General features: G+C 26.4%; 1 protein-coding gene across 1 annotated transcript; it reads right to left on the bottom strand.

The window, feature by feature from the left end:
* Nucleotides 1-1,188: 1,188 nt before the first annotated feature.
* On the bottom strand, nucleotides 1,189-2,170 carry LOC124843201 (uncharacterized). The gene has a single exon (XM_047319865.2). It carries the CDS (start codon nucleotides 1,909-1,911, stop codon nucleotides 1,375-1,377), a length of 537 nt encoding a protein of 178 aa, XP_047175821.1. The 5' UTR covers nucleotides 1,912-2,170; the 3' UTR covers nucleotides 1,189-1,374.
* Between the last annotated feature and the right edge of the window lie 18,769 nt (nucleotides 2,171-20,939).

The raw sequence follows: 20,939 nt of genomic DNA, 5'->3' as shown, positions 1-20,939 counted from the left end.
CAATAATTGTCATTCTTCTTAATCGATTTAAACTATCTTTCACCTCCCAATATATATTCTTATTAACCAAGTCTACCAAACTTGTTTCTATGTTAAAAGTCCACGTAAACTCAATTTATACTATATAAAAAAATTATTACTTTTAAATATATTATTTCATATGCTGTTATGTTATTTTTGAACAATTATTGATATTTATTAAAATGATCGTTATACTTTTGAAAAGTAGTTCTGAAGAGACAGAATAAATAAAAAACTAAACACAAAATTGATTAAAAAAGAACTTCTAGAACATATTCCGACTCGGTTTTCATAAGCTCCTCCATCTTTTCTTTTCTATATATATTTTTTTCACTTTACATTTGTTTCTGGTTAAATCTTAAAATTATTTCCAGTTTTTTCTCCTTTGTTTAGATAAAGTTAATATCCATCAATTATCTTTTAAAGAGTGTACTTCACTTACATGGTATTTGATTGAGAGAAATTACTAGGAGAGGAGAGTGTAAAATTTGTATACAGTTGCATCTTTCTATGTAATTTCTTAAAGAAAGAGAACATAAACGAAATTAAAACTGTTTGAGAGTGAAGAATTTGTATAATTTTTCGTTTGGTTTTTTACGCTTGTATTGATTATTTTTCACGAGAAAGGGAAGAAAAACAGTGGGGAGTAAAATTTCAACATAGAAATGATAACTGTGTTGAATTCAAAAATATCGAAAACGTAAAATTTCTACACATTTTTTATTTTTTAATATTAAAATGTTCAAACAAATTAAAAGTAATCGAAGTACTTTTTATGAATTAATTATCAACGTTTTAAGCGTACTAACTAAAATATCCCTACTATATTTTAAAATGTAAACTTATATAAGTAGACATAGATATTACTTTTATTCTAGAAAATTAGAATGCCCATTCTGCTATCTTTTTAATAAAAGAAGTTATAATCCAAATTGTTCTCCTTTTTATAGAAAATAAAGCATAAAACAGATGAAAATAATTTTAAAAAATTGAAACCAAAGAAATTATCTATAATACTAATATCATTTAAAATCTAGAGTCTGAATTTCACATCTAATATAATCATCCCAGAGATTTTTTAAAATAGAATATTAGTTTGTTTTGTAATTACAATAACTGGAAAACAGTGAATATACCAACACTTTACTCTGAATTGTGTCCATATGGTTCCCAGTCAGAAACACTTCCTTCATAAAGTATTAGAAATATAACTAAGCAATTTCCTTTGCATCTGTTATCCTAAACTTCTTCTGTAATTCCCTTCATCACGAAAAAAGGGAACAAAAAACAGTGAAAAATATGTACATCTCTAATACCTTTTTCTTTTTTTCTTTTTTCCTTTTAATTAAATATCTATTGTGTGGGCAACGTCTCATGCCGCCATGTATCACAAAATTCGGTGGAATCATAATACACATCCGAGTGATCGAAAAGTTTCTCAAACGCAGCGTATTCGGTGGCAGTATCGCACTCGTAACCGAATCCCATTCCCAAATCAAACGAATCGTATCTTGAAATATGGTCCTCAAACTCCCACAACTCGCCGATTCCGGACGAGTCAGACGCCACTCGGATCAACTCATTCTCCTCGTTTTTATTCTCCGGCACCGACGAGCTTCCGGCAGGAGGAAGCCCTAGCTCGTCGTCGGAAGCCTCCAGGAGGTAACCGATCTGCGCCTGAGACTCGCCGGAACCTGACGTCACGCCAGAGATCTCCTCCTGCAGACTCTTCATGACGGAGTCAAGATCCTGTGTGGAAGGCGCATCGTCGGCGTCGTCGAAGAACTCGAGTAAATCGTCCCTGAGTCGCTTAGTCTCCGGCGATTCAAGAACCGAATCGTCCGAGTCATCTCGGACACGCTTCTTGCAACCGGAATCGCTATCACCCATACTTAGAAAGAAAGGCCAAAACGGTAGCGTTTTGGGAATTAGATTTAAGAGACACGTTTAATCGGTGGTGTTTCAACGAGAGTTGACACGGCGGGTTGTGGTGGCGAAGAGATCTCGTGAGGCTTATATATAAAGGGGGACAATGGAGAGAGAAAGAAAAGAAAGAAAGAGAGAGAGAGAAAGAAAGAGTACGGTGTAATGATGCTGACGACGCAGGCGCGTGGGACCGAATTCTTAGCCCATTACACACAGACTTTGATTTTGCCTTTTTGTTTTCATGTTTCTTATTTTTTATTTTAATATTTATTTTTAGCTTTTTATGGTTTTGTTTTGAAAAGAATATGGTGGCTGCTTTTTCCTTTTTTAAAATATTAAATGGAGTTGAATTTGGAGTTGGAGTCCGGGTCAGTTGCGTGGGTCCCACTCGCCTAGTCAATGACCGCTTTTGGTGCTTTATTCGGCCCGGTTCGGCTGGTGTTTTTTTAGGTGTTTTGGTTGGTACCAAAAGGAAAAGAAAAAGAAAAAACGGACAAAGCAAGGGTTAAGTGTGAGGGCGTTTTGGGAATTAAAGCTTTTGCTTTTTCAATTTTCATTATTCTTTTTTTAATTTTATATGAGATTTGAATAGACTTGGAAATTTCATTCAAAATTGCAAACTTGAGTTGGCCTTCTGAGAAGCTTTGAAATGAAAGGTTTACTTGAGTGATGGCAACGTCAATAAAATAAAATTAAAATTGCATTAAAAATGTCTACGATAATGCTGCCCACTATCACTGCCTCAATCAGTGGGTTACACCTATTCTTATCTCTCTTTCTTTATTATTTATCATTTTAACTATTCCTATTTGCAAAAAGATACACCTTTGCTTTCCAGATCTCAACGTTTCTCATGTGCTTCAAAACTCCTTTACTTCATTATCTTCCCTTAAAAACAACTATTTACTCTTTTAGAAATTTTACTAATAAAAAGAACAACTAAATCGTACATATACAGTAATTTACAATTACCAACCTTCTTAATTTTATATAATTCAAAATTAAGGCATTTAAAACTTTTCATTTTGCACTGTTTCAACCGAGTCCGTTTATTAATATGTATTATTGGTCATTTATAACCATATGTAAATTATATAATTTTTCTTAAATTTTTCAAAACAATTTTTTATTTATTTCCTAAATCTAGACGTTCTCATAAAATAAAATTATTATAGTATCCGTTAATTTTAATTTTTTATAAACATTCTTTTAGAGAATGCATTGCAGTTATATTTTTTAAATTGGTTAATAATTCTCATTTACTGTTATACAATATTTTCTATTTTCTATATTTAAAAATTAATACATCAATATAATAAAAAGAACATTACAAAAACACCAAATTAAGTTTGACAAATTAAAAAAAAAAAGTAACTTGATAAAATTACGGTCAAACCACCTATATTTTTGTTAATAATTTATAATACTTTTATAGCATATGAAATTTAACATATCTTCCCATACTCTCTACTCATGGTGATGCGTTACTTCTTATAATTAACAATGTTTTTATAACATATCTAGTTTGTAAAACTATTAAATAAATATCATATATCTCGTGCCCTTTCGAATTTGATGTATGTTTTTCAGTAAAATGTAGTTGTTAGTATTTAATGTTGTGATATGATATTTTTCTTAACATTAGTGATAAGAATTACTTATATTAATATAAGCAGATATTTGAAATGAATCACAATTTAGAAGTTAGTTATTATTTTTAGTTTATTTAAAAAAAATGGTGTTTAGATTTTGTGCATTAATTTTAATAACTTTTAATTAAATGTGTCAAAGAGTCAAACTATAAATTAACCTATTTCATTAAAAAAAATACTAAAATATATAGGCGTGGTATAATTCTTTTTATTTCAAATTATTATATTTAAAATTAAAATTAATTTCATAACCTAACATTTAAAATATATGTTTTTATTATAAATTTCGTAAATTAAAAATCATTATCAAAGCAAATTAAAAAAAATTTAATTTAAGATTATTGTCAAATCTAACTAAAATGGTGTGGTTGATAGACTCTAGAGATTATAACATGTTTAGTTAGGTATGGATATATTGTCTATTTCTTACCCGTCCAAAACAACTCTGTCATGTTGTACATCCTATTATCCACTAAAAAAATACTCATAAGTATTAAAAAAATTGTAGGCATCTATAAATACTCATGTTTAAATATAAAAAAAATTATATATATTCAAAATATAATAATTAATATTTTTATTAATAATTGTACTTTTATTTGAATTTCTTTTAAAAATATTCAAATAAAATTCAGCTAATAACAAATACATGCAAGTCAGATACCACAGTATTTGCCCATAAGTAAGTAAATAATAAAATATCCATACTAAATATCTAAAAATATCCATTTAATATTTATTTAAAATATTATCTACAAATATTCGCAGTTATGGATTTTCTTTTGCCATTTAATAAAACCTAAGGTCAAATTAAACCTAAAATTCATAACCTGATTAGAATATTATGAACTCGGTCCCTCACTTTAACTCTTTTTCCTTTCAACTAAATAGTAACAGCTACATATAATTATATTCCAGTTAACAACTATTAGAGTTATTTTTTAGTTAAAGTCATGCATTTAAATTTGGAGATTTAAAATTTTCATACAGATATTGGTGTGTGGGAATGTGATTAGAATATTATTAATATAAAAAATATAGATTTTTTGGATTTGATCCTTCAATTAACTAGCTACTACTATACCTATATATTCCTCCACAAATTTATCGAGTCAAATTCGTGTGGTCGTGCATGCCTTGTAGCATATCTTTAATAGTTGTGTATATTATTATCTTTTAATCCATAATATATTGGGTACATGATTTAAAATAAAATATCTTATCACTCTTTTATTTTTATTTTTTCATTTCCATACCTTGTATATTTTAAAATCTATTACAGCAAGATTCATACGTGCAATAATAGTATTTATTTGTCATATATTTTAAAATCTATTACAGCAAGATTCACACGTGCAATAATAGTATTTATTTGTCATATATTTTAAAATCTATTACAGCAAGATTCATACGTGAAATAATAGTATTTATTTGTCATATATTTTTTAGCAAATGATAATGTGTTCCTTAAAATGGTGAAACTAATAAAAGCATTCTGAAAAAAAATTGTAGTTGTTTAAATTATATGAAATGTAAACATATTTTCTTGTGTCTTCACTGTAAACTCAAATAAAACCACATGATCCGTGACTATAACGGAGTTATAAATCAAACCAAAAAATCATGTTGAGATTTTAGAAGGAATAAACTACTACGGAATAGTTTTGGAGAACATTTTTAACACATCACAATTTACAAAGACCCGATGCATGATTTACATTATATTTTGAAACAGGATAAAGGGTCAAATGATTATAAAAATATAAATTTTTGTATTTTTTTAAAAAAAAAGTAAATAAAAATAATATCAAATAAATATAAAAAATATAGATGTGTTAAATAATATTTTTCAAAAATATATTAACACTATTACAACGATATCTTTTTATAAAATGTTGAACGTAATTACATATTTAAGAATAAATCAAAACTAAATAATTTTGTTATTTTATTTGATTTTAAAACTTACTTAGAGAATGTTGCGTAGCTGATTATATTTTCAATTAGAATACTTTTTTTTTTCCAAAAAATGAGATCTTTGTGTTGTGTTTGCGTTCAATTTGATTAAGAAAAATAAATCGTGGTTATTGTATATTTGTAATGATATGTGAAATTATTGAAAAAGATTATTTATGTAAAGATCTAAAAAATAAAATTTTAAAAGTATAATGATTTAAAAATAATTCGATTATTTTAATATTAAAAGATTTTGATATAAATAGTTTTGTTAAGCAGAAATTTTGTTATTTTAAAATACATTATCTATAGAAATCATTTTTCTATAGTTATCTGACTTCTCTCTAACATCCTTAGCTGATCTGTTTGAAGATCATATACCATCTTAGTGATTATCGCAGTGAAATCTTCTAGTCTAACTGGTCGATCTTTCAAATAGAGTAAAGTGATTTTTTGTTTCTTTCTTTATCAGTTGTGTTTTTCTGCATGTTAGCTTTCTTTATTTTGCATGTGAAATTTGAGTCTTTTATAAAACTTTTTATTGATCAGTGATCCTAACGGTGTATTCTGATTGTGTTTCTATATGGTTCGTTAGAGGAAATATGAATTAATGTACATTGAATCTGTTTTAGGCTTTCTAGAGCAATTTGATCTTCTGTCAAATAAGAAAATCTAATATTTGTTTTAATTTGTGTTAAGAAGTATGAAGTTTTTATTTGTTAGGTTATGAGGATGATGTGTGATTAAATGTTGTTATTTGAGATAATTATTTAGTAATATCTGTGTTTGATGAGTGAATTTGGATGATTGGTGAATGTTATTCTGAATGATTGTGCTTTTGTTGTTTTAGAGGCCTAGAAGATACAAATCTATTTTAGATTTGAAAGTAGTAAAAATGAAATATTATCGGGTTGTTTTGCATTTAATTTGGTATTATCTTTGAATTATGTGTGATCTCTAAGATATATATTAAAGTTAAGAAGTATATTTCTTAAACATGACACTAAATATATGTGGGTGTTGAGATAACAACATAACAGTGAGTGACTAAATAAATCAACAAAATTTATTAAAAAGAGTTTTAATACTATATGTTATGAAATAGGTTATATTTAATTCAAACTTATGAAATTACTTCAAAAGATAATATTTACTATAAATTGGTTTTATTTTTAATTAATATAAGATTTTCAAAACTTATAATAGTTTAAGTTTTCTTATGATATTTATATTTTAAACCTGGCTTTGTTATTAGGTTAAATTTGTTAGTTTATGTTTAATGTATGTGTCTTGTTTACCCTCTTTTTTTTATCACATGAAATGGTTTTCCCTAATAACAAAAATAGTATAATGTGTGGAAAGAAATCCGAATTATAGGTAGTTGTAAAATTGTCTTACAATAGAGATGAGGTTGTGTAGTCAACAGTTGTTGCTAACTTGCTATTATGATAGCAAAGTAATTTGACTATTGTGATTGGTACCTTACTTGAAAGTGCAACAACGAAAACTAAATTGTTTTAAATTCTGGGGCAGATGGGTCAGTGTGTTAGAAAGTGAAACCCAAGTGGGAGCTGCGTTGGCTTAATTTATTGCTATAACAACACGTTATAGATCAGAAATGGAATAAAACTTAATCCTTAATGATTTGCTTAGGCCACACTATTAGGGGTGATAATAAATATCCATTCTAACACGCATTGTTTATTTATTGATTAAAATTCATTTAAAACTTTAAAAATAGAAAAATGTTTAAACAAGATATAAAATTTAATGGGTTTTGAATTAAAATGCGTTGGAATAGATTATATGTTAAGAGAGCTGTGAAAGATTTATGGTAGAAGAAAAGGTGGTTGGGTTTCTCAACCACCACGTGAAGGGAGGAATGAAGTAGGAGTAGTACCCAAAATAATATCTACAGTACCATTCTTTTAAGATTTTCTTAAATTAAACTAACATCCCCATTTTTCTAAATTATGCATAAATTTCTAATTTATTTTAAAAACATTTTATTATCTTCCATTATAATACATTATAATATAAATGTATTTCATAATTTTAAAAGCCCCACACATATCTTCTATGTAATCTTTTAGAGTCTATTATAAAAAAGAAGGGTGGCTATAAGAGTATCTTGAAAATATATGTTGAATGTTAGTGTAATTTACTCCAATATCTAACCAGTTCCCTCCATCGGCCCACAATGCAGGAACAACCACTTCCTCCATCCCCACTTCACATGTATGATTTTTTCATAGACTTTGTTTGTTTTTAAGGATGAATTAGAGAGAATATTTGTAATCAGGTAGAAATGCAAGATTCTTCTTATATTCATTTTGGAAAAGTATATTAATGTAATACTTCAGAAAGATAAAAATACCAGTGATGAATCATGGGTTGACCGCCACATGCTATTTTGATAACATTAAAATTATACTTTTATAATCCAAAACTACAAAGTATTTAAAAAGAGAAATTTCATTTATATATATATATATATATATACACACACACTGTATGACCACCGATCGATCCTCCAATAAAAAAATGACCATATGAAATAATCAATAATGACAATTAATCTAAGGAATAATGGTTTTTAATGGACAATTAATGAGAATAATAATTTCTAATGGACAATTAACGAGAATAATAGTCATTGATTGATAATTATTAGAAATAATATCATTTATTGGCAGTATAGTAAATGAGTCGGACGTAATCCTCCCATACAGCTAGGACAAGGAAAAGAGAAAAAATAACACAACTCGATAATGAAGTTGACAACTTTGAATACTTTGAGTCAAGGATCTCAACTTAACCGATATATATATATATATATATATATATATATATATATATATATATATATATATATATATATATATATATATATATATATATATATATATATATAAACACCAAACACCATTTTCATTAGTAGATTTTTTATCTTTTTTTCTTACTACTTATTTTTTGTATATTTATATTTACTTCTCTTTTATTTATTTCTTTCTTGTTTCTTTTCCTCTCAATTTATTTTCTTTAATTTATTTTTCTCTCAACACCTTTTATTTCATTCAACTTCTTCTCTTCAATTTAGTTTTATCTCAATTCTTCTTTAATTTCTTTCTTTCTCAATTCTTTAATTTATATATGACTGACTCACTTTTCTTTAACCTTTATTCTTTTTAACTTTTTTTCTCTTTATTAATTTCTTTTTTTATGTTTTTCTTTTTCTTTATATCTCTTTTTCATCATATTTCGAGATATCTTTTTCAATATCCATCAACATTTTTTTATCTTTATATTTTATTTTAAACACAAATTTTGGTTGACGAATTGGATGATAGTGGTTATAGCTTGCAAACTATATATAAGATGTATCAAAACCAAATTTTAAATAGTTGAAGATAATTGGTTGAATATATTTTCTAAATTTAAGTGTATGATGAATTGTTAATGTAAGTACACCTTGAGTTTAATTGATAAATTAAATATCTAGATTGGTTTTTGTGAATTTTTTAAGATTTTCACTAAAAAAAAGTTGTAACTTAAATTCTCTTCCATGTGATTGAATTTAAGATATATATTTATTTCAAATCGATTAATTTTGTATAATATTTTCATTAATTTTCTTTATCAATTCTTATTTTATCTTTAATAGTTTTTTTTCTCACTCTTGTAAATCTTTCACCATCATTCATTCCATTCTTCATCTACAATTTTCCAGTCTATTTTTCTTTTTTATTCTTCCATTTTTTTATCCTTAACAATAAAAAAATATCATAACTTTGATCCATAACATAAACAAATTATCTATAAATTTTGTTCTAATAATATATGCATAAAATACCTAAACACTTCAAATCAAGTTAAAAAATGTTTAGCATTCCACACGAATCCGTTTCGAGAACCCATGTCGAGTAAATTAAATTAATCATAAGACAGATGCATTGAAAACTTGTCCTTGAGAAACAATATCATAGGTCCACAAATTATTTTAAAAAGAACTATATAATATTTAGTCATATTATTTGGATAGATAGATGGAATTGTCGACCCACATCACACAGCCATACATAGGTAGCATTATTATAAGAAGAACGTATACATGATTAAATAAATAATTGATATGATATGAAAATCAAGATTAGATTTTCCTCTTCTTTTTTTCTTCAACATAGTTTGCATCAGTTTGATACTTTGAATTTGGTTCAAGTCTCGAAAACTTCTAGATAAAGATGTTTGTTGCAGTTCGTACTAACATGTGCTTCGATTCACTGGTGTTATCCATAAACAGATTGAAAGTACCAACTAACATAATTTTGGATTAATTATGACAGGTTTCACTTGTGTTAAAAATAATTTGAAATTTAAAATTATTTCTAGGTTAAAAAATAACCTTTTAAATTTTGATACCGAGTGAAAAATTGTCTTAAAATTTACTATTATCTATTTTTTTGCAAAATAAAACATCATTGGAAATATATCTTAAGTTAAATTAATTTAGAACTAAAATTTTCGGATACTCTTTCAAGCATATATTGTCAAAATGAACTAAATTCAACGAAGTATCTGAATTTAAAAAAATACAGGATGAATTAATACATAATAATTAGATGAAAAAGCTGCATGCTTGATAAATTAATTCATATACAAGTCTTATACTTTTGAGTTGGACTTGAACAATATTATCTTCTTAATCATGCTTAGAAGATGATAATCTAACTTTTATCTTAATTAATTTTTTTTATTTGATGGTTTAAGGCATGCCTTGGGTATATGGGACGTGGTTGTTTGGATTGTAACAAACGAATTCTAAAGTATCGTGTTTAACAATTTTAAACAATATCTGAAAAATGATCTTAAGAATATACTCATGCAAAACAAAAAACCTCTCTTTTATGCACCATCCATTCACTCTTTTTGCTCGTTTATCTACCAAGCCAAACACGCTCAACACGCGGAATGGTGAAAATATCTCACCAAAGTTATCAATCACTTTCAATCTTCTAAATTCATGAGTCTGATGTTAAGGATATTTTTTCATCGATTTTCTTCCATCTACAGACTCAGAAAATTAACATAAATATTTTATAATCAGATCAGCGTTTATTTAAATAAATTCATAAAGAGGTGGTTTTAAAATAGTTTATTTCTATTAGAAGTCAGTTTTTATATAAAAAAGTGCTTAAATTTTAAAATAATGGTCAAGGTTCTATAATTTAAAATTTCCCGATTTACGAAATAATTTACTATTTAAATTTCAGTTGATGTTCCAATCATCGAACTTATAATATGAATAACTAACTTTTACAAATTAATTGAAATTGAAGAAAAAAAAGTCTAAAGAAAAACAATGTAATGCTATCAATTCAAGATATCCACGATGATACTTGTCTAATATTTAAACCATTTAAGTTACTCTCACTGTGTCACGTCGTGTTAGCTCGTTCGTGAATAAATTTATTTAATAATAAAGTTTAGTGTAACAACCTTTTAGAATTGTTTATTTTTACTTTATTTTGGTTTTAAATTAAAATATTAACTTTAACAGGCGTAATTAAAAATATCAACTATTTTTATTTACTGTATAGAAAATACAAAGTTTACTTTTTAAAAAACTGTAATACTCGTGTAAATAAATCATTTTTAATGAGTCAAGTTTATAAATATTTCCCTTTTTAGCCTGGAAACAAATGTTTGATCAGTCTCCCTTCTTATCGTAATTGAAAGTTCTGTCATGGCTAAGGATGACAAAAAAAATTTGCGTCCGCGGATATTTCCGGATAAAATCCGTGACGGATAATTGATACCCGTAGATATTTACTACCCGCAACCCGCGGGTAGTGGATATTTTAATATCCGCTTATAAACAGGTCGGGTGCAGGTATTATACTATCCGTATCTGCGGATACCCGCTACCCGCAAAAAAAAAAATAAAAATTTAATTTATATTTTATTAAGTTAAATTTAATTAAAATTAACGTTAATTTATATTTTACAAGATTAAATTTAATTAAAATTGAATTTAAATTTATATTTAATTTAATTTATATTATATTATATATATTTTTTGTAATTCTATTTAAATTTTATTTTAATAATTTATTAAAATATATATTTTTTTAATATTTGCGGATTCGCGGATATCCACGGGTATCCGCGGGTTTTAAAATATCCGCGGATATTTTTTAAACGAGTATCCGTGCGGGTAGCGGGTCGGGTAGCGGGTATATTTTTTTCTGTCGGGTCGGGTTGCGGGTAGGCACTATTCGTGCCCGACCCGACTCGTTGTCATCCCTAGTCATGACTTTATTTCTAGACGTATTTGAAGAAAAAAAAAGTATATAAATTTAAAAAATTGAATTCTTTTAAAAGGAAGAATTTGTCTTTAAAAAATCTTTTGATGAAATAATATAAAACACATGATAATTATATGATATGACCATACCGAAGAGGATCGACCGCACAAGATTATAGAAATTATTAATTACTACAAATATTAATATAATTAAGTATTATTCAATTAAAATTATCGATAAATATTATTTATTAGGTAATTGATTTTGATTAGAAGTCATTAAAGATGAAAAGATAAGTAATTGTCTTTATTACGAATTTAAGATTGCATTTATCATGAATTTAAGATTTTGATGTCATTGATGCGTGAGAACATTTTTAACATGTACTGTTTTAAACTTGGATATCAAGAAAGCAAAAAAAATTAACTAAAAGTATTTAAAATAAATTAAGTTAAATTAAAAAAAAGTATGAGTGAGTGTTTTGTAGAAATTTTCAACCCAATAACCAAAAGAAACAATTAATAGAATAAAAAAGGAAATAAAATGAAAAGTGAAAATAAATAGCTAAAAGAAGTTAATAGTTGAAATAAAATATGTAAAAAAAATAGATTAAAAATGAGCATCCTTGTGAAAGACAGGGTAATTGGTTTGAAAGTTGCTTACGACTTTGGGTGATGAAGTATTCGCATTTACTTGGTTGTGAAGGAAGTGGGATTGATATTTAGCTAACTTTTGACAAAGCATTTGCCTATTTTAACATTTTCTGTGTTCTTGGGCTGTCATGTTATGGTTGTCCCTACAACCCAACTATCTATAATCTTCAAAGAAAAATTAGTCACAAAATATAATTTTCAAAGACGAATTAGTCGCAATATATATCAGTGTTATTCAAACCTCTTTCTCAATCAATCCATCTTGCTTCTTATCCCCGTTTTCCAACTTCAACTTAAAACTTTTAATTTCTCCCCATTTTGTCTTGTTCAACAGCTGAGTTTACCAGAATCAACCAATACCATTTCCAATTTATTCAATTTGCTGCAAAAATATTGCACTTTTGTTGAAACACCAACTGTTGTCATATTTGTGTTTATTTTCATATACAAGTTAAAATATTAAAAATATTTTAATATTAAAAATAAAAAATACTAATTTAATATAATTAAGTTAAAATATAAAAATTTAAAATTATATTTATTATCAATATACAAGATAATTATATATATATATATATATATATATATATATATATATATCTTTTTATTCGATAACCTACTTTTAAATTGTGTTTTAATTTAAAATTTTTATCCTTGAATATATGTTCTTGCTGTCGTGTGATTCTAAAAAATAAGAAATAAAATAAAAAGTAATATTTTTCAAAGATGTAAATGGAATAAAATAACCTTAATTTGAATGAAGATTTGGTCAAAGATGTAACAACCCAAAAATAGATAATTTTTATATGTAGAGTTTATATACTACCTATTAGATACAGAAGACATACATAACAAATTCATAATGTATAGCTACAGTTAATGTCAAGTTTTTTTTTTAAAATTAAATCTTTACGTAATTTAGTGTCAAAATTAAAAGATAGGACTATACAATTATAAAAGGAATTATACAAGATTTATGTACATTCGACTAAAAATTCAAAAATACCGCTAGATAAAAGAGAGTTCTTCTATGATTTATTCTCAGTTTTACTTGTAAACTCACCACTTTACACGATCATTATTATAAATGAGAGACATGAAGTAACACTAATAATAGAAAGAGTAAATTAATGATAATTTTAATTCTACACACTTTTCAAATTTCTATAATAGTGTAATTGTATTTAATTAAACAAACATATATTTTTTCTAGAAAAATTAAATTAATGATAATTTTAAATACACGTTTTTTTATCTTATTTTTATTTCTTTATGGAATTTTTATTCCTTCTCGCCTATACTTTTTATTTGAAAATATATTTTTTTAGCTTGTGCTTTCATTTCTTATACGTTTTTAATCTTTTTTCAAAAACCATTCCTAGTAACTAGAACGTAGCAAAACACGAATCATTTTTCTATCTATTTAAAACTAATTTGAGTAAGTTTTTTGTTTTTGATTAAAATATATTTTCGTTAAATTCTTTTATTTTTTACTATAAATATTTTACAGTTTTACTAACTTATCAATTGAAAAGTAGTTTGATTTTTTTTTATTGTTGTGCAAATATTTCATCATGTCTCCCAAAGTCTTTATGTTTTTTTAACTTCTATTGTTATTTATCTATAAATATTACAATTAATTGTTAGGTAAGTAAAACTGTTTGGAATCTAATTTTAAATCAATGAGATGTTGTTGATGAATTGTTGGTATTATGTTTTGAAGAGTTTTAGTTAAATTAGTTTTGATTATGATTTCATTAGTTTGAAACATGACTTTTGGTTTTGGATAATCAATTTGAGTTATACTTGTTTATATACTAATCAAATTGCGCATTGCACATTTTAAACATGTTGGAATGTATGAAATAGTTGCTTTTAGAATTGAGATTAATGTTCGGTAGTTTTTTTTTAAACAATAAATGTATGTATATTATTTTTTAAAATTAAATATGTTTTTAGTCATTAAATTTTGATATAAAATTATAATATATTTTTATTTAAAATTTTGATATATTTTAATTTCCAAACTTTAAATTAAATAAATATATCATATAGTTCGTATTAAAAAAAATTATATGTTTAACCACTTTAAAATATATTGAAATTATCTTTCCTATTCAATCCATTCTCACTTCGATAAAAACTATAAAATGTATTTAACATAAAATATTTTTAAAGATTAAAAAATTTATATTCATTCAAATTTTATTTTTTAAAACTAAAATATATTAAAATTGTGGATATAAATAAATTTTACTTTAATACCAAAATTCAGAAATTAATAACATATTTAACTTTTAAATTTTTTAAAATTCAATAACGTTAGAAATATATTACTTTTAAAATTCATAGTATTAGAAATATATTATTTTAAAAGCTCATAAAAGATGTAGGTTATTTTTATTATAAAAGAATAGCCTGAAAAGTCGTTTAATAAGAAGATAATAGACCCTGAGAAGCCCTAACTTAGGTGGAGCCTTTTTGCTCTAATTGTGTGAGTGTAGAGATTGTGGCGTCAAAATTAATGAAAAAGAAGAGAGAGTGAGTGTCTAATCAAATTCTCTGTACCAACATTTGGCAAATCTAAACTTAGACTCCAACCCAACCCTTTCACAATCCATCACTCCTAAAACATCTTTTTCACCACTAATAGCAAGAAATGAAAAACAAAATATAGGTCTATACGTATATTTTTCCTATTATATATCTATTTTACCTACTTATTAAAAGAAAAGAATGGCAAAAAAAATAAAAAATTTCATAGATATTACTCGTGGATATTTATTAACTGTAAGTAACGGGTAACGAGTATTTTAATATCCGTTTTTAAACGGATCGGGTGCGAATATTAAACTATCTGTCCCGCGGATACCCGCTACTCGCAAAAATAATAATAATAATTTAATTTTTATTTTTATAAATTTAATTTAATTAAAAATAAAATTACTTTATATTTTTAGGTTAAATTTAATTAAAATTAAATTTATATTTAATATACTGTATATTATATATATATATATGTGTGTGTGTGTGTGGGCGCGTGTAAATTTATTTAAAAAATGTATAAAGAATATTTTTTTAATTTTTTGCAGGTATATGTGGGTTTTAAAATATCCGCGAATATTTTCTAAGCGGGTACTCGTGCGAATAGCGAACGAATTATAGATCTGGTTTTTTTTTCAAGTCGGGTTGCGAGTAACACTATCCATGCCCGACCCGACCATTGTTTAAAAATATATTTTTACGGTTTCGAATATTTTATTAATTAACTTAAAAAAGTTGCTAATGAAGTGACAAATAACTTTTATTTAAGTTCTATTTTGTTTTAGTCTTTAAATTTGCAAGAAACAACTTTATAAAAAAATATCTCACAACTTTTAGGTAAGTATTAATTGGACAAACCGAAATATATAGAGATGTTTGATTTTGTCATTTCAATTACTTTTACATTTTTTTTATTTAATTTTTGGGCTTTGTTCACTTAAATGAATTTGAAGGAGAGTGATTGAATTTGGAGGTAAGTGAGAGTGAATTTAGAAATAAAGTTTATGAGAATTAGTGTAAGATTTGATTGATGTGACAGATTAAAAAAATTACATCCAAATTTAGTCTCATTTATCTTCAAATCCACTCAAATAAACAAAAAAGTTACCTTTAAATTCTCTTAAATTTATTCAATCACTCTTCCTCAATTCAAGTGAATAAAGTGTTACAAATAAACATATTTTGATATGAAATAAAATAGATTTACTTATTAAATTGATGGTGTGAACTAAATATATCTCTTATATGAATTTCAGACATCCATATATAATTATTCACGTAGTTAAAATATTTCAAAATATTGGATATTCCATTTTATTTTTGGCTTTAAAACAAACAAACATTATAACAAACATTTAGAAGGTTGAATATATTTTATAATAAAAAGTCATCTGGACAGAAAAAATCAAAAACAAAAAACTGTAGAAATTAAATAAAGGACGGTAAATTCAATAATAAAATCTTATTTTTTTTTCCTGTGAGTGTGAATGAGAAAAAGGCTTTGAACGATGGTTGGTAGTCGTGGAAAGAGAGATTACCCGAGAAAGAGGAAAGTGAAGATAAGACTTAAATTAATGATAATGTGTACGAAGATATTTTTATCAATTATTTAAAAACCAGGATAACTTATTTTAATAAAAAAAACTAATTGATACGAAAAACATATCAGATTACATTTTAATTAAAATCTGATTAAAAATAACATAAAGGGCAGCAATTAACATGTCCGGGACAGGTCAAAAGCTTGAAACTTTTTTCTTAAACAAGTAGCCAAATGGTGAATAATTAGTTTTGTATTGTGAAGTACTATGAAAGATGAACATTAATCAAAACAAATAATTGAGTTTATAGTTAGAACATGGTCGACAACCCTTTACTTTTCTTTCAATTCGACCACTCATAAACAGATCGGTGTGTTTTCTGTGGTTCACACGAAACTCGAATATTATTATAATTTGGGATAACACTTTGATAAAGTTGATTCATTATTGATGATGTTTTGTACAAAGATGTTCCTTGTTCTGGAATTATTGTACCAAAAAAATGGTCCTTTTTTTTTCTAACAATATTCGAAGGCCATTAATCTTCCGTCTTGGTGTGTCTGTTGATGCACCAGTGGCCCATGTGGTGGAAAAGTCGACATCACGCACAAGAAAAATAAGTTTAAACCTAACATAGAGCCCTAGGTAACCCAATCTATTCCAACATCAACGTTTATCTAATATTTAGTATAAAGACAAGATTTTGATATAATTGATGAGTTTCATACTCATTCTTTAAAAGTGGGAGTTTGAATTTTGTCATCCTTATACAAACTTTGTAAAGTCTATGAATAGTTTTAAAGTATGTTTAGACTCAAGAGATCTCAAAACCTGATTCACTTAGTTTCTTTCATAGAAGAAAAAGAGAGACAAAGGTCCCTTTTACACACACCACCCACTTGCTATTGCTAAATAGGATATATCTTTCCTTTTATTGTAGAAAGATTATAAAAGTACATGTGCTGGTGGATGTTCCTATTCTATATCTTTTAGTTAAATTAGTATAATTCTTTTTTAATTTTATAATTAAATTGATGTGTTAATTGTATCATATTCAACCATCATGATATTATTTAAACGTATTATATGATTATCACTGATAATTATCATTTATATTTTTATTTTAAGATTAAATCGGTAATATATTTTGATTAAATCTGTACAATTTGTAGATTTAATTCTAAGTAAATACTGTCAAGTTGGCATATAGAATTTTAGTAGAATACATCTATCGATACTCTTTAATGTATGGTTACAGGCATGAGTTGTCAACATCTGATATCATATATGGTATCATTTTTAATATTTTATGATAGCTTTCGATTCTAATAAATAAAAAATTTGAAGATTTTTATTTTAATAGTATTTAATTTTTTTTTTCAAAAATTACATTTAAAATATAAAAAATAGATTTTTTTAAATCTAGAATATATCATAGATTTTATGAGCTGTATATTACTTGTAACAAACATATATTTAATTGTCTGAAGAATTTTACTATGATACGTTACGTCACGTGGAGGAATACAGAGAGAGCTCTAAGAAGTAAAGCATCTTAGGTGGATGAGAGCATTTGAATTTATCTTGTTTAACTAAGGTTGGAAAGACATGTGAATTTGGTTTTACATTTGATTTGTGTTTTTGTTTAAAGCTTCTACAGAATTCATCACAAAAGCTTTTTAAGAACAAAAATAATAATAAACTCTTTTATGAAATAAAATTATTTATGTATAGATTAATTTGTAATTTTTGTATAACTCTTTCAAATTCTTAATTTGTGTACAGATAATTTTAGATATTGTAGACATTTGGTTACATTTTATTCGTCCTTGTAAATAAGTTTATTGAAACAAATAGCTGTTTTTTTCGATTAAAAAGTCTAAAGTGTAGTTTTAAATATGTCACGTGAGAAAAATATTTATTGATTTTACTGATAATCGATATTTAATAAAGAATCTGTGATCAGTTTAATAGACGTCATATTTCAACTATACTTTTTATCCATAAATTTAAAACAAAGACTTTTTCACATTAATGTAATATATAAGTTCTATGACTTGCAACTTGTAATCTAATTTTTGTTCAAAAGTCGTTTAATGAAAAAAGTGCATTATTTCTAGTTTACTTACTCTGTTGTCTTTCAAATTAAAGCGGCTCATCAAATTGACTGTTGAAAATAATAAAAATGGTTATTCAAATTATAAATTACCAATCAATATAATTTTTATTATAACAGTAGTTCAGATCCATTCTAAAATTAAATCAATATCATTAATATGTCTGACTTTTCTTTCATTTTTTTTTCTAATACCAACCTTTCAATGGAGAAAAATTGTGATCCCACACACCTTTTCATGAGAAAAAAAAAAAATATTCTGGACTATATATTTTTATTTTTAATTAGGAAATATTTTTAGATTAAATATGTTTTTCGTCCATTAGTATCACACGATTTTGGTTTTAATCTCTACTCGAAATTTTGATGGTTTTTAATCTTCATGGTTTTGAAACTTTTACTATTAGTCCTTAAAATTGGATGGAGTTAACTTTTGTTTGACGTGGCTAACGGCCAGCCCACGTGTTGCCACCTGACTACTTTTAATTGACGTGGCAGTAAAGGTGTGGTGGTAGTCGACCTGGTGGGTGGTCGACCACTCGGTCTGGTGGGTGGTCGACCACTCGGTCTGGTGGTCTTTGCCCATAATCGTTCAGTCTTTTCCCAACACCGTTTGGTGTTTCATATATTGCACTCCACCCGTCACCATAACCGTTCGGTCTTTGCCCAACGCCGTTCGGTCTTTGCCCAACATCGTTCGGTCTTTGTCCAACACCGTTCGATCTTTCATACAATGAACACCACCCGTCACCATAATCGTTCGGTCTTTGCCCAATACCGTTCGGTCTTTTATATAGTCCGCTTCTATTGCATTATTCTGTTGATTATAATAGAACCCACCAAGCCGACCGACCACCAGACCGAGTGACCGACCACCCATCAGGCCGACCGACCACCAGACGTTGTGGCTGACCACCCACCAGGCCGACCGACCACCACACCTCTACCACGTCAATTAAAAGTAGTCAGGGAAGGTGGCATCACACGTGGGCTGGCCGTTAGCCACATCTACTAAAAGTTAACGCCGTCCAATTTTAAGGACTAATAATAAGAGTTTCAAAACTATGAGGACTAAAAACTATCAAAGTTTCGATTATAGACTAAAATCAAAATCGTGTGATATTTAAGGAACGAAAAACATATTTAACCCAAATTTTTTTCTTTGGAGTACAATTTTTTTTACAAGTGGTTATAGCGTAATCTACACAAATGGAAAAAAAAAGTGGTGATGAGAAAAACATAGAAAAGAAAGAAAAGATGAAAGAAAAGATGTGTATTTTAGATAAGGAAAGAAGAATCTTAGAACTTTCAATGTTGACTATTAATAGTATAAGTCACAAACGCTATGTGTCATTGTAATACTTTTATCATCACGATTTTGATAAAAAAAAAAGTTGCATTAACTTATTTTAAAAGAAAATTAACTAAATTAAAAATAATAAGACAAAATTAAGAAAAAAAATCAATATAGTTGGACAAACTATTAAACTAAAAGTATAAAGTATTTTATCGAGATAAAGTAAAACTAAAACTGAATATGTAAAAACTGGTGACAAAAAAATAACTTACAAAATGACATGTTACAAGAATAGGAAAAACACTCAACAGTAAAATGAACATTAATTATATATTTATTTCCGGGAACATCATGATAAAAGTTGAATAAACAGTATGTTATTGCGGGGATGGTGATAACATACGTGAAGAAAATGATAATAATGTGATCATAATAATTATTATGATGATAATAACTATTAATGATAACATGGTAATGAAAATATCAATAATAATTGTGAATGATGATAACTATTATGACAATAAAAAGAAAATCAACATAAAAGGTTATATTAACTGTGGTGACGATAAAATAATAATTGTTATGAGAAAACAAAAATAAAAAATTAGTGAAAATAATATAAAAAGTTTTATAAATTTCTACAAGTAGAGGTTATTGTATATAACATAAATAATGACAGTAAATTATATCATTTTTACCATCTTAAATTTATTATTATTATTTTACTTAGACATCCATTTAAAATGAACTAGCTTGTTGTTTTTTGTTCCTTTCAGATCACCTTTCAATTTCGTTGTTGTTTTTCTGCTCCTTTCAGATCACCTTTCTCTTGTGCTTTGTGATTAATTTTGGGCCCAGAATTAATTTTGGGCATTTGCATCTGAGGTCCAATGGACTTTCCTCAAGCGCACCCCTCGGTTAGCTAACC

This window comes from Vigna umbellata, chromosome 8 (genome assembly GCF_029865625.1).
Source record: "Vigna umbellata cultivar VRB3 chromosome 8, Vumbellata_1.0, whole genome shotgun sequence".
Lineage (NCBI taxonomy): Eukaryota > Viridiplantae > Streptophyta > Magnoliopsida > Fabales > Fabaceae > Vigna > Vigna umbellata.
This window is presented reverse-complemented; position numbering and strand designations above follow the sequence as displayed.

Excerpts from the sequence above, each read along its gene's own strand:
- LOC124843201 (XM_047319865.2), bottom strand. The coding sequence starts at position 1,911 with ATGGGTGATAGCGATTCCGGTTGCAAGAAGCGTGTCCGAGATGACTCG.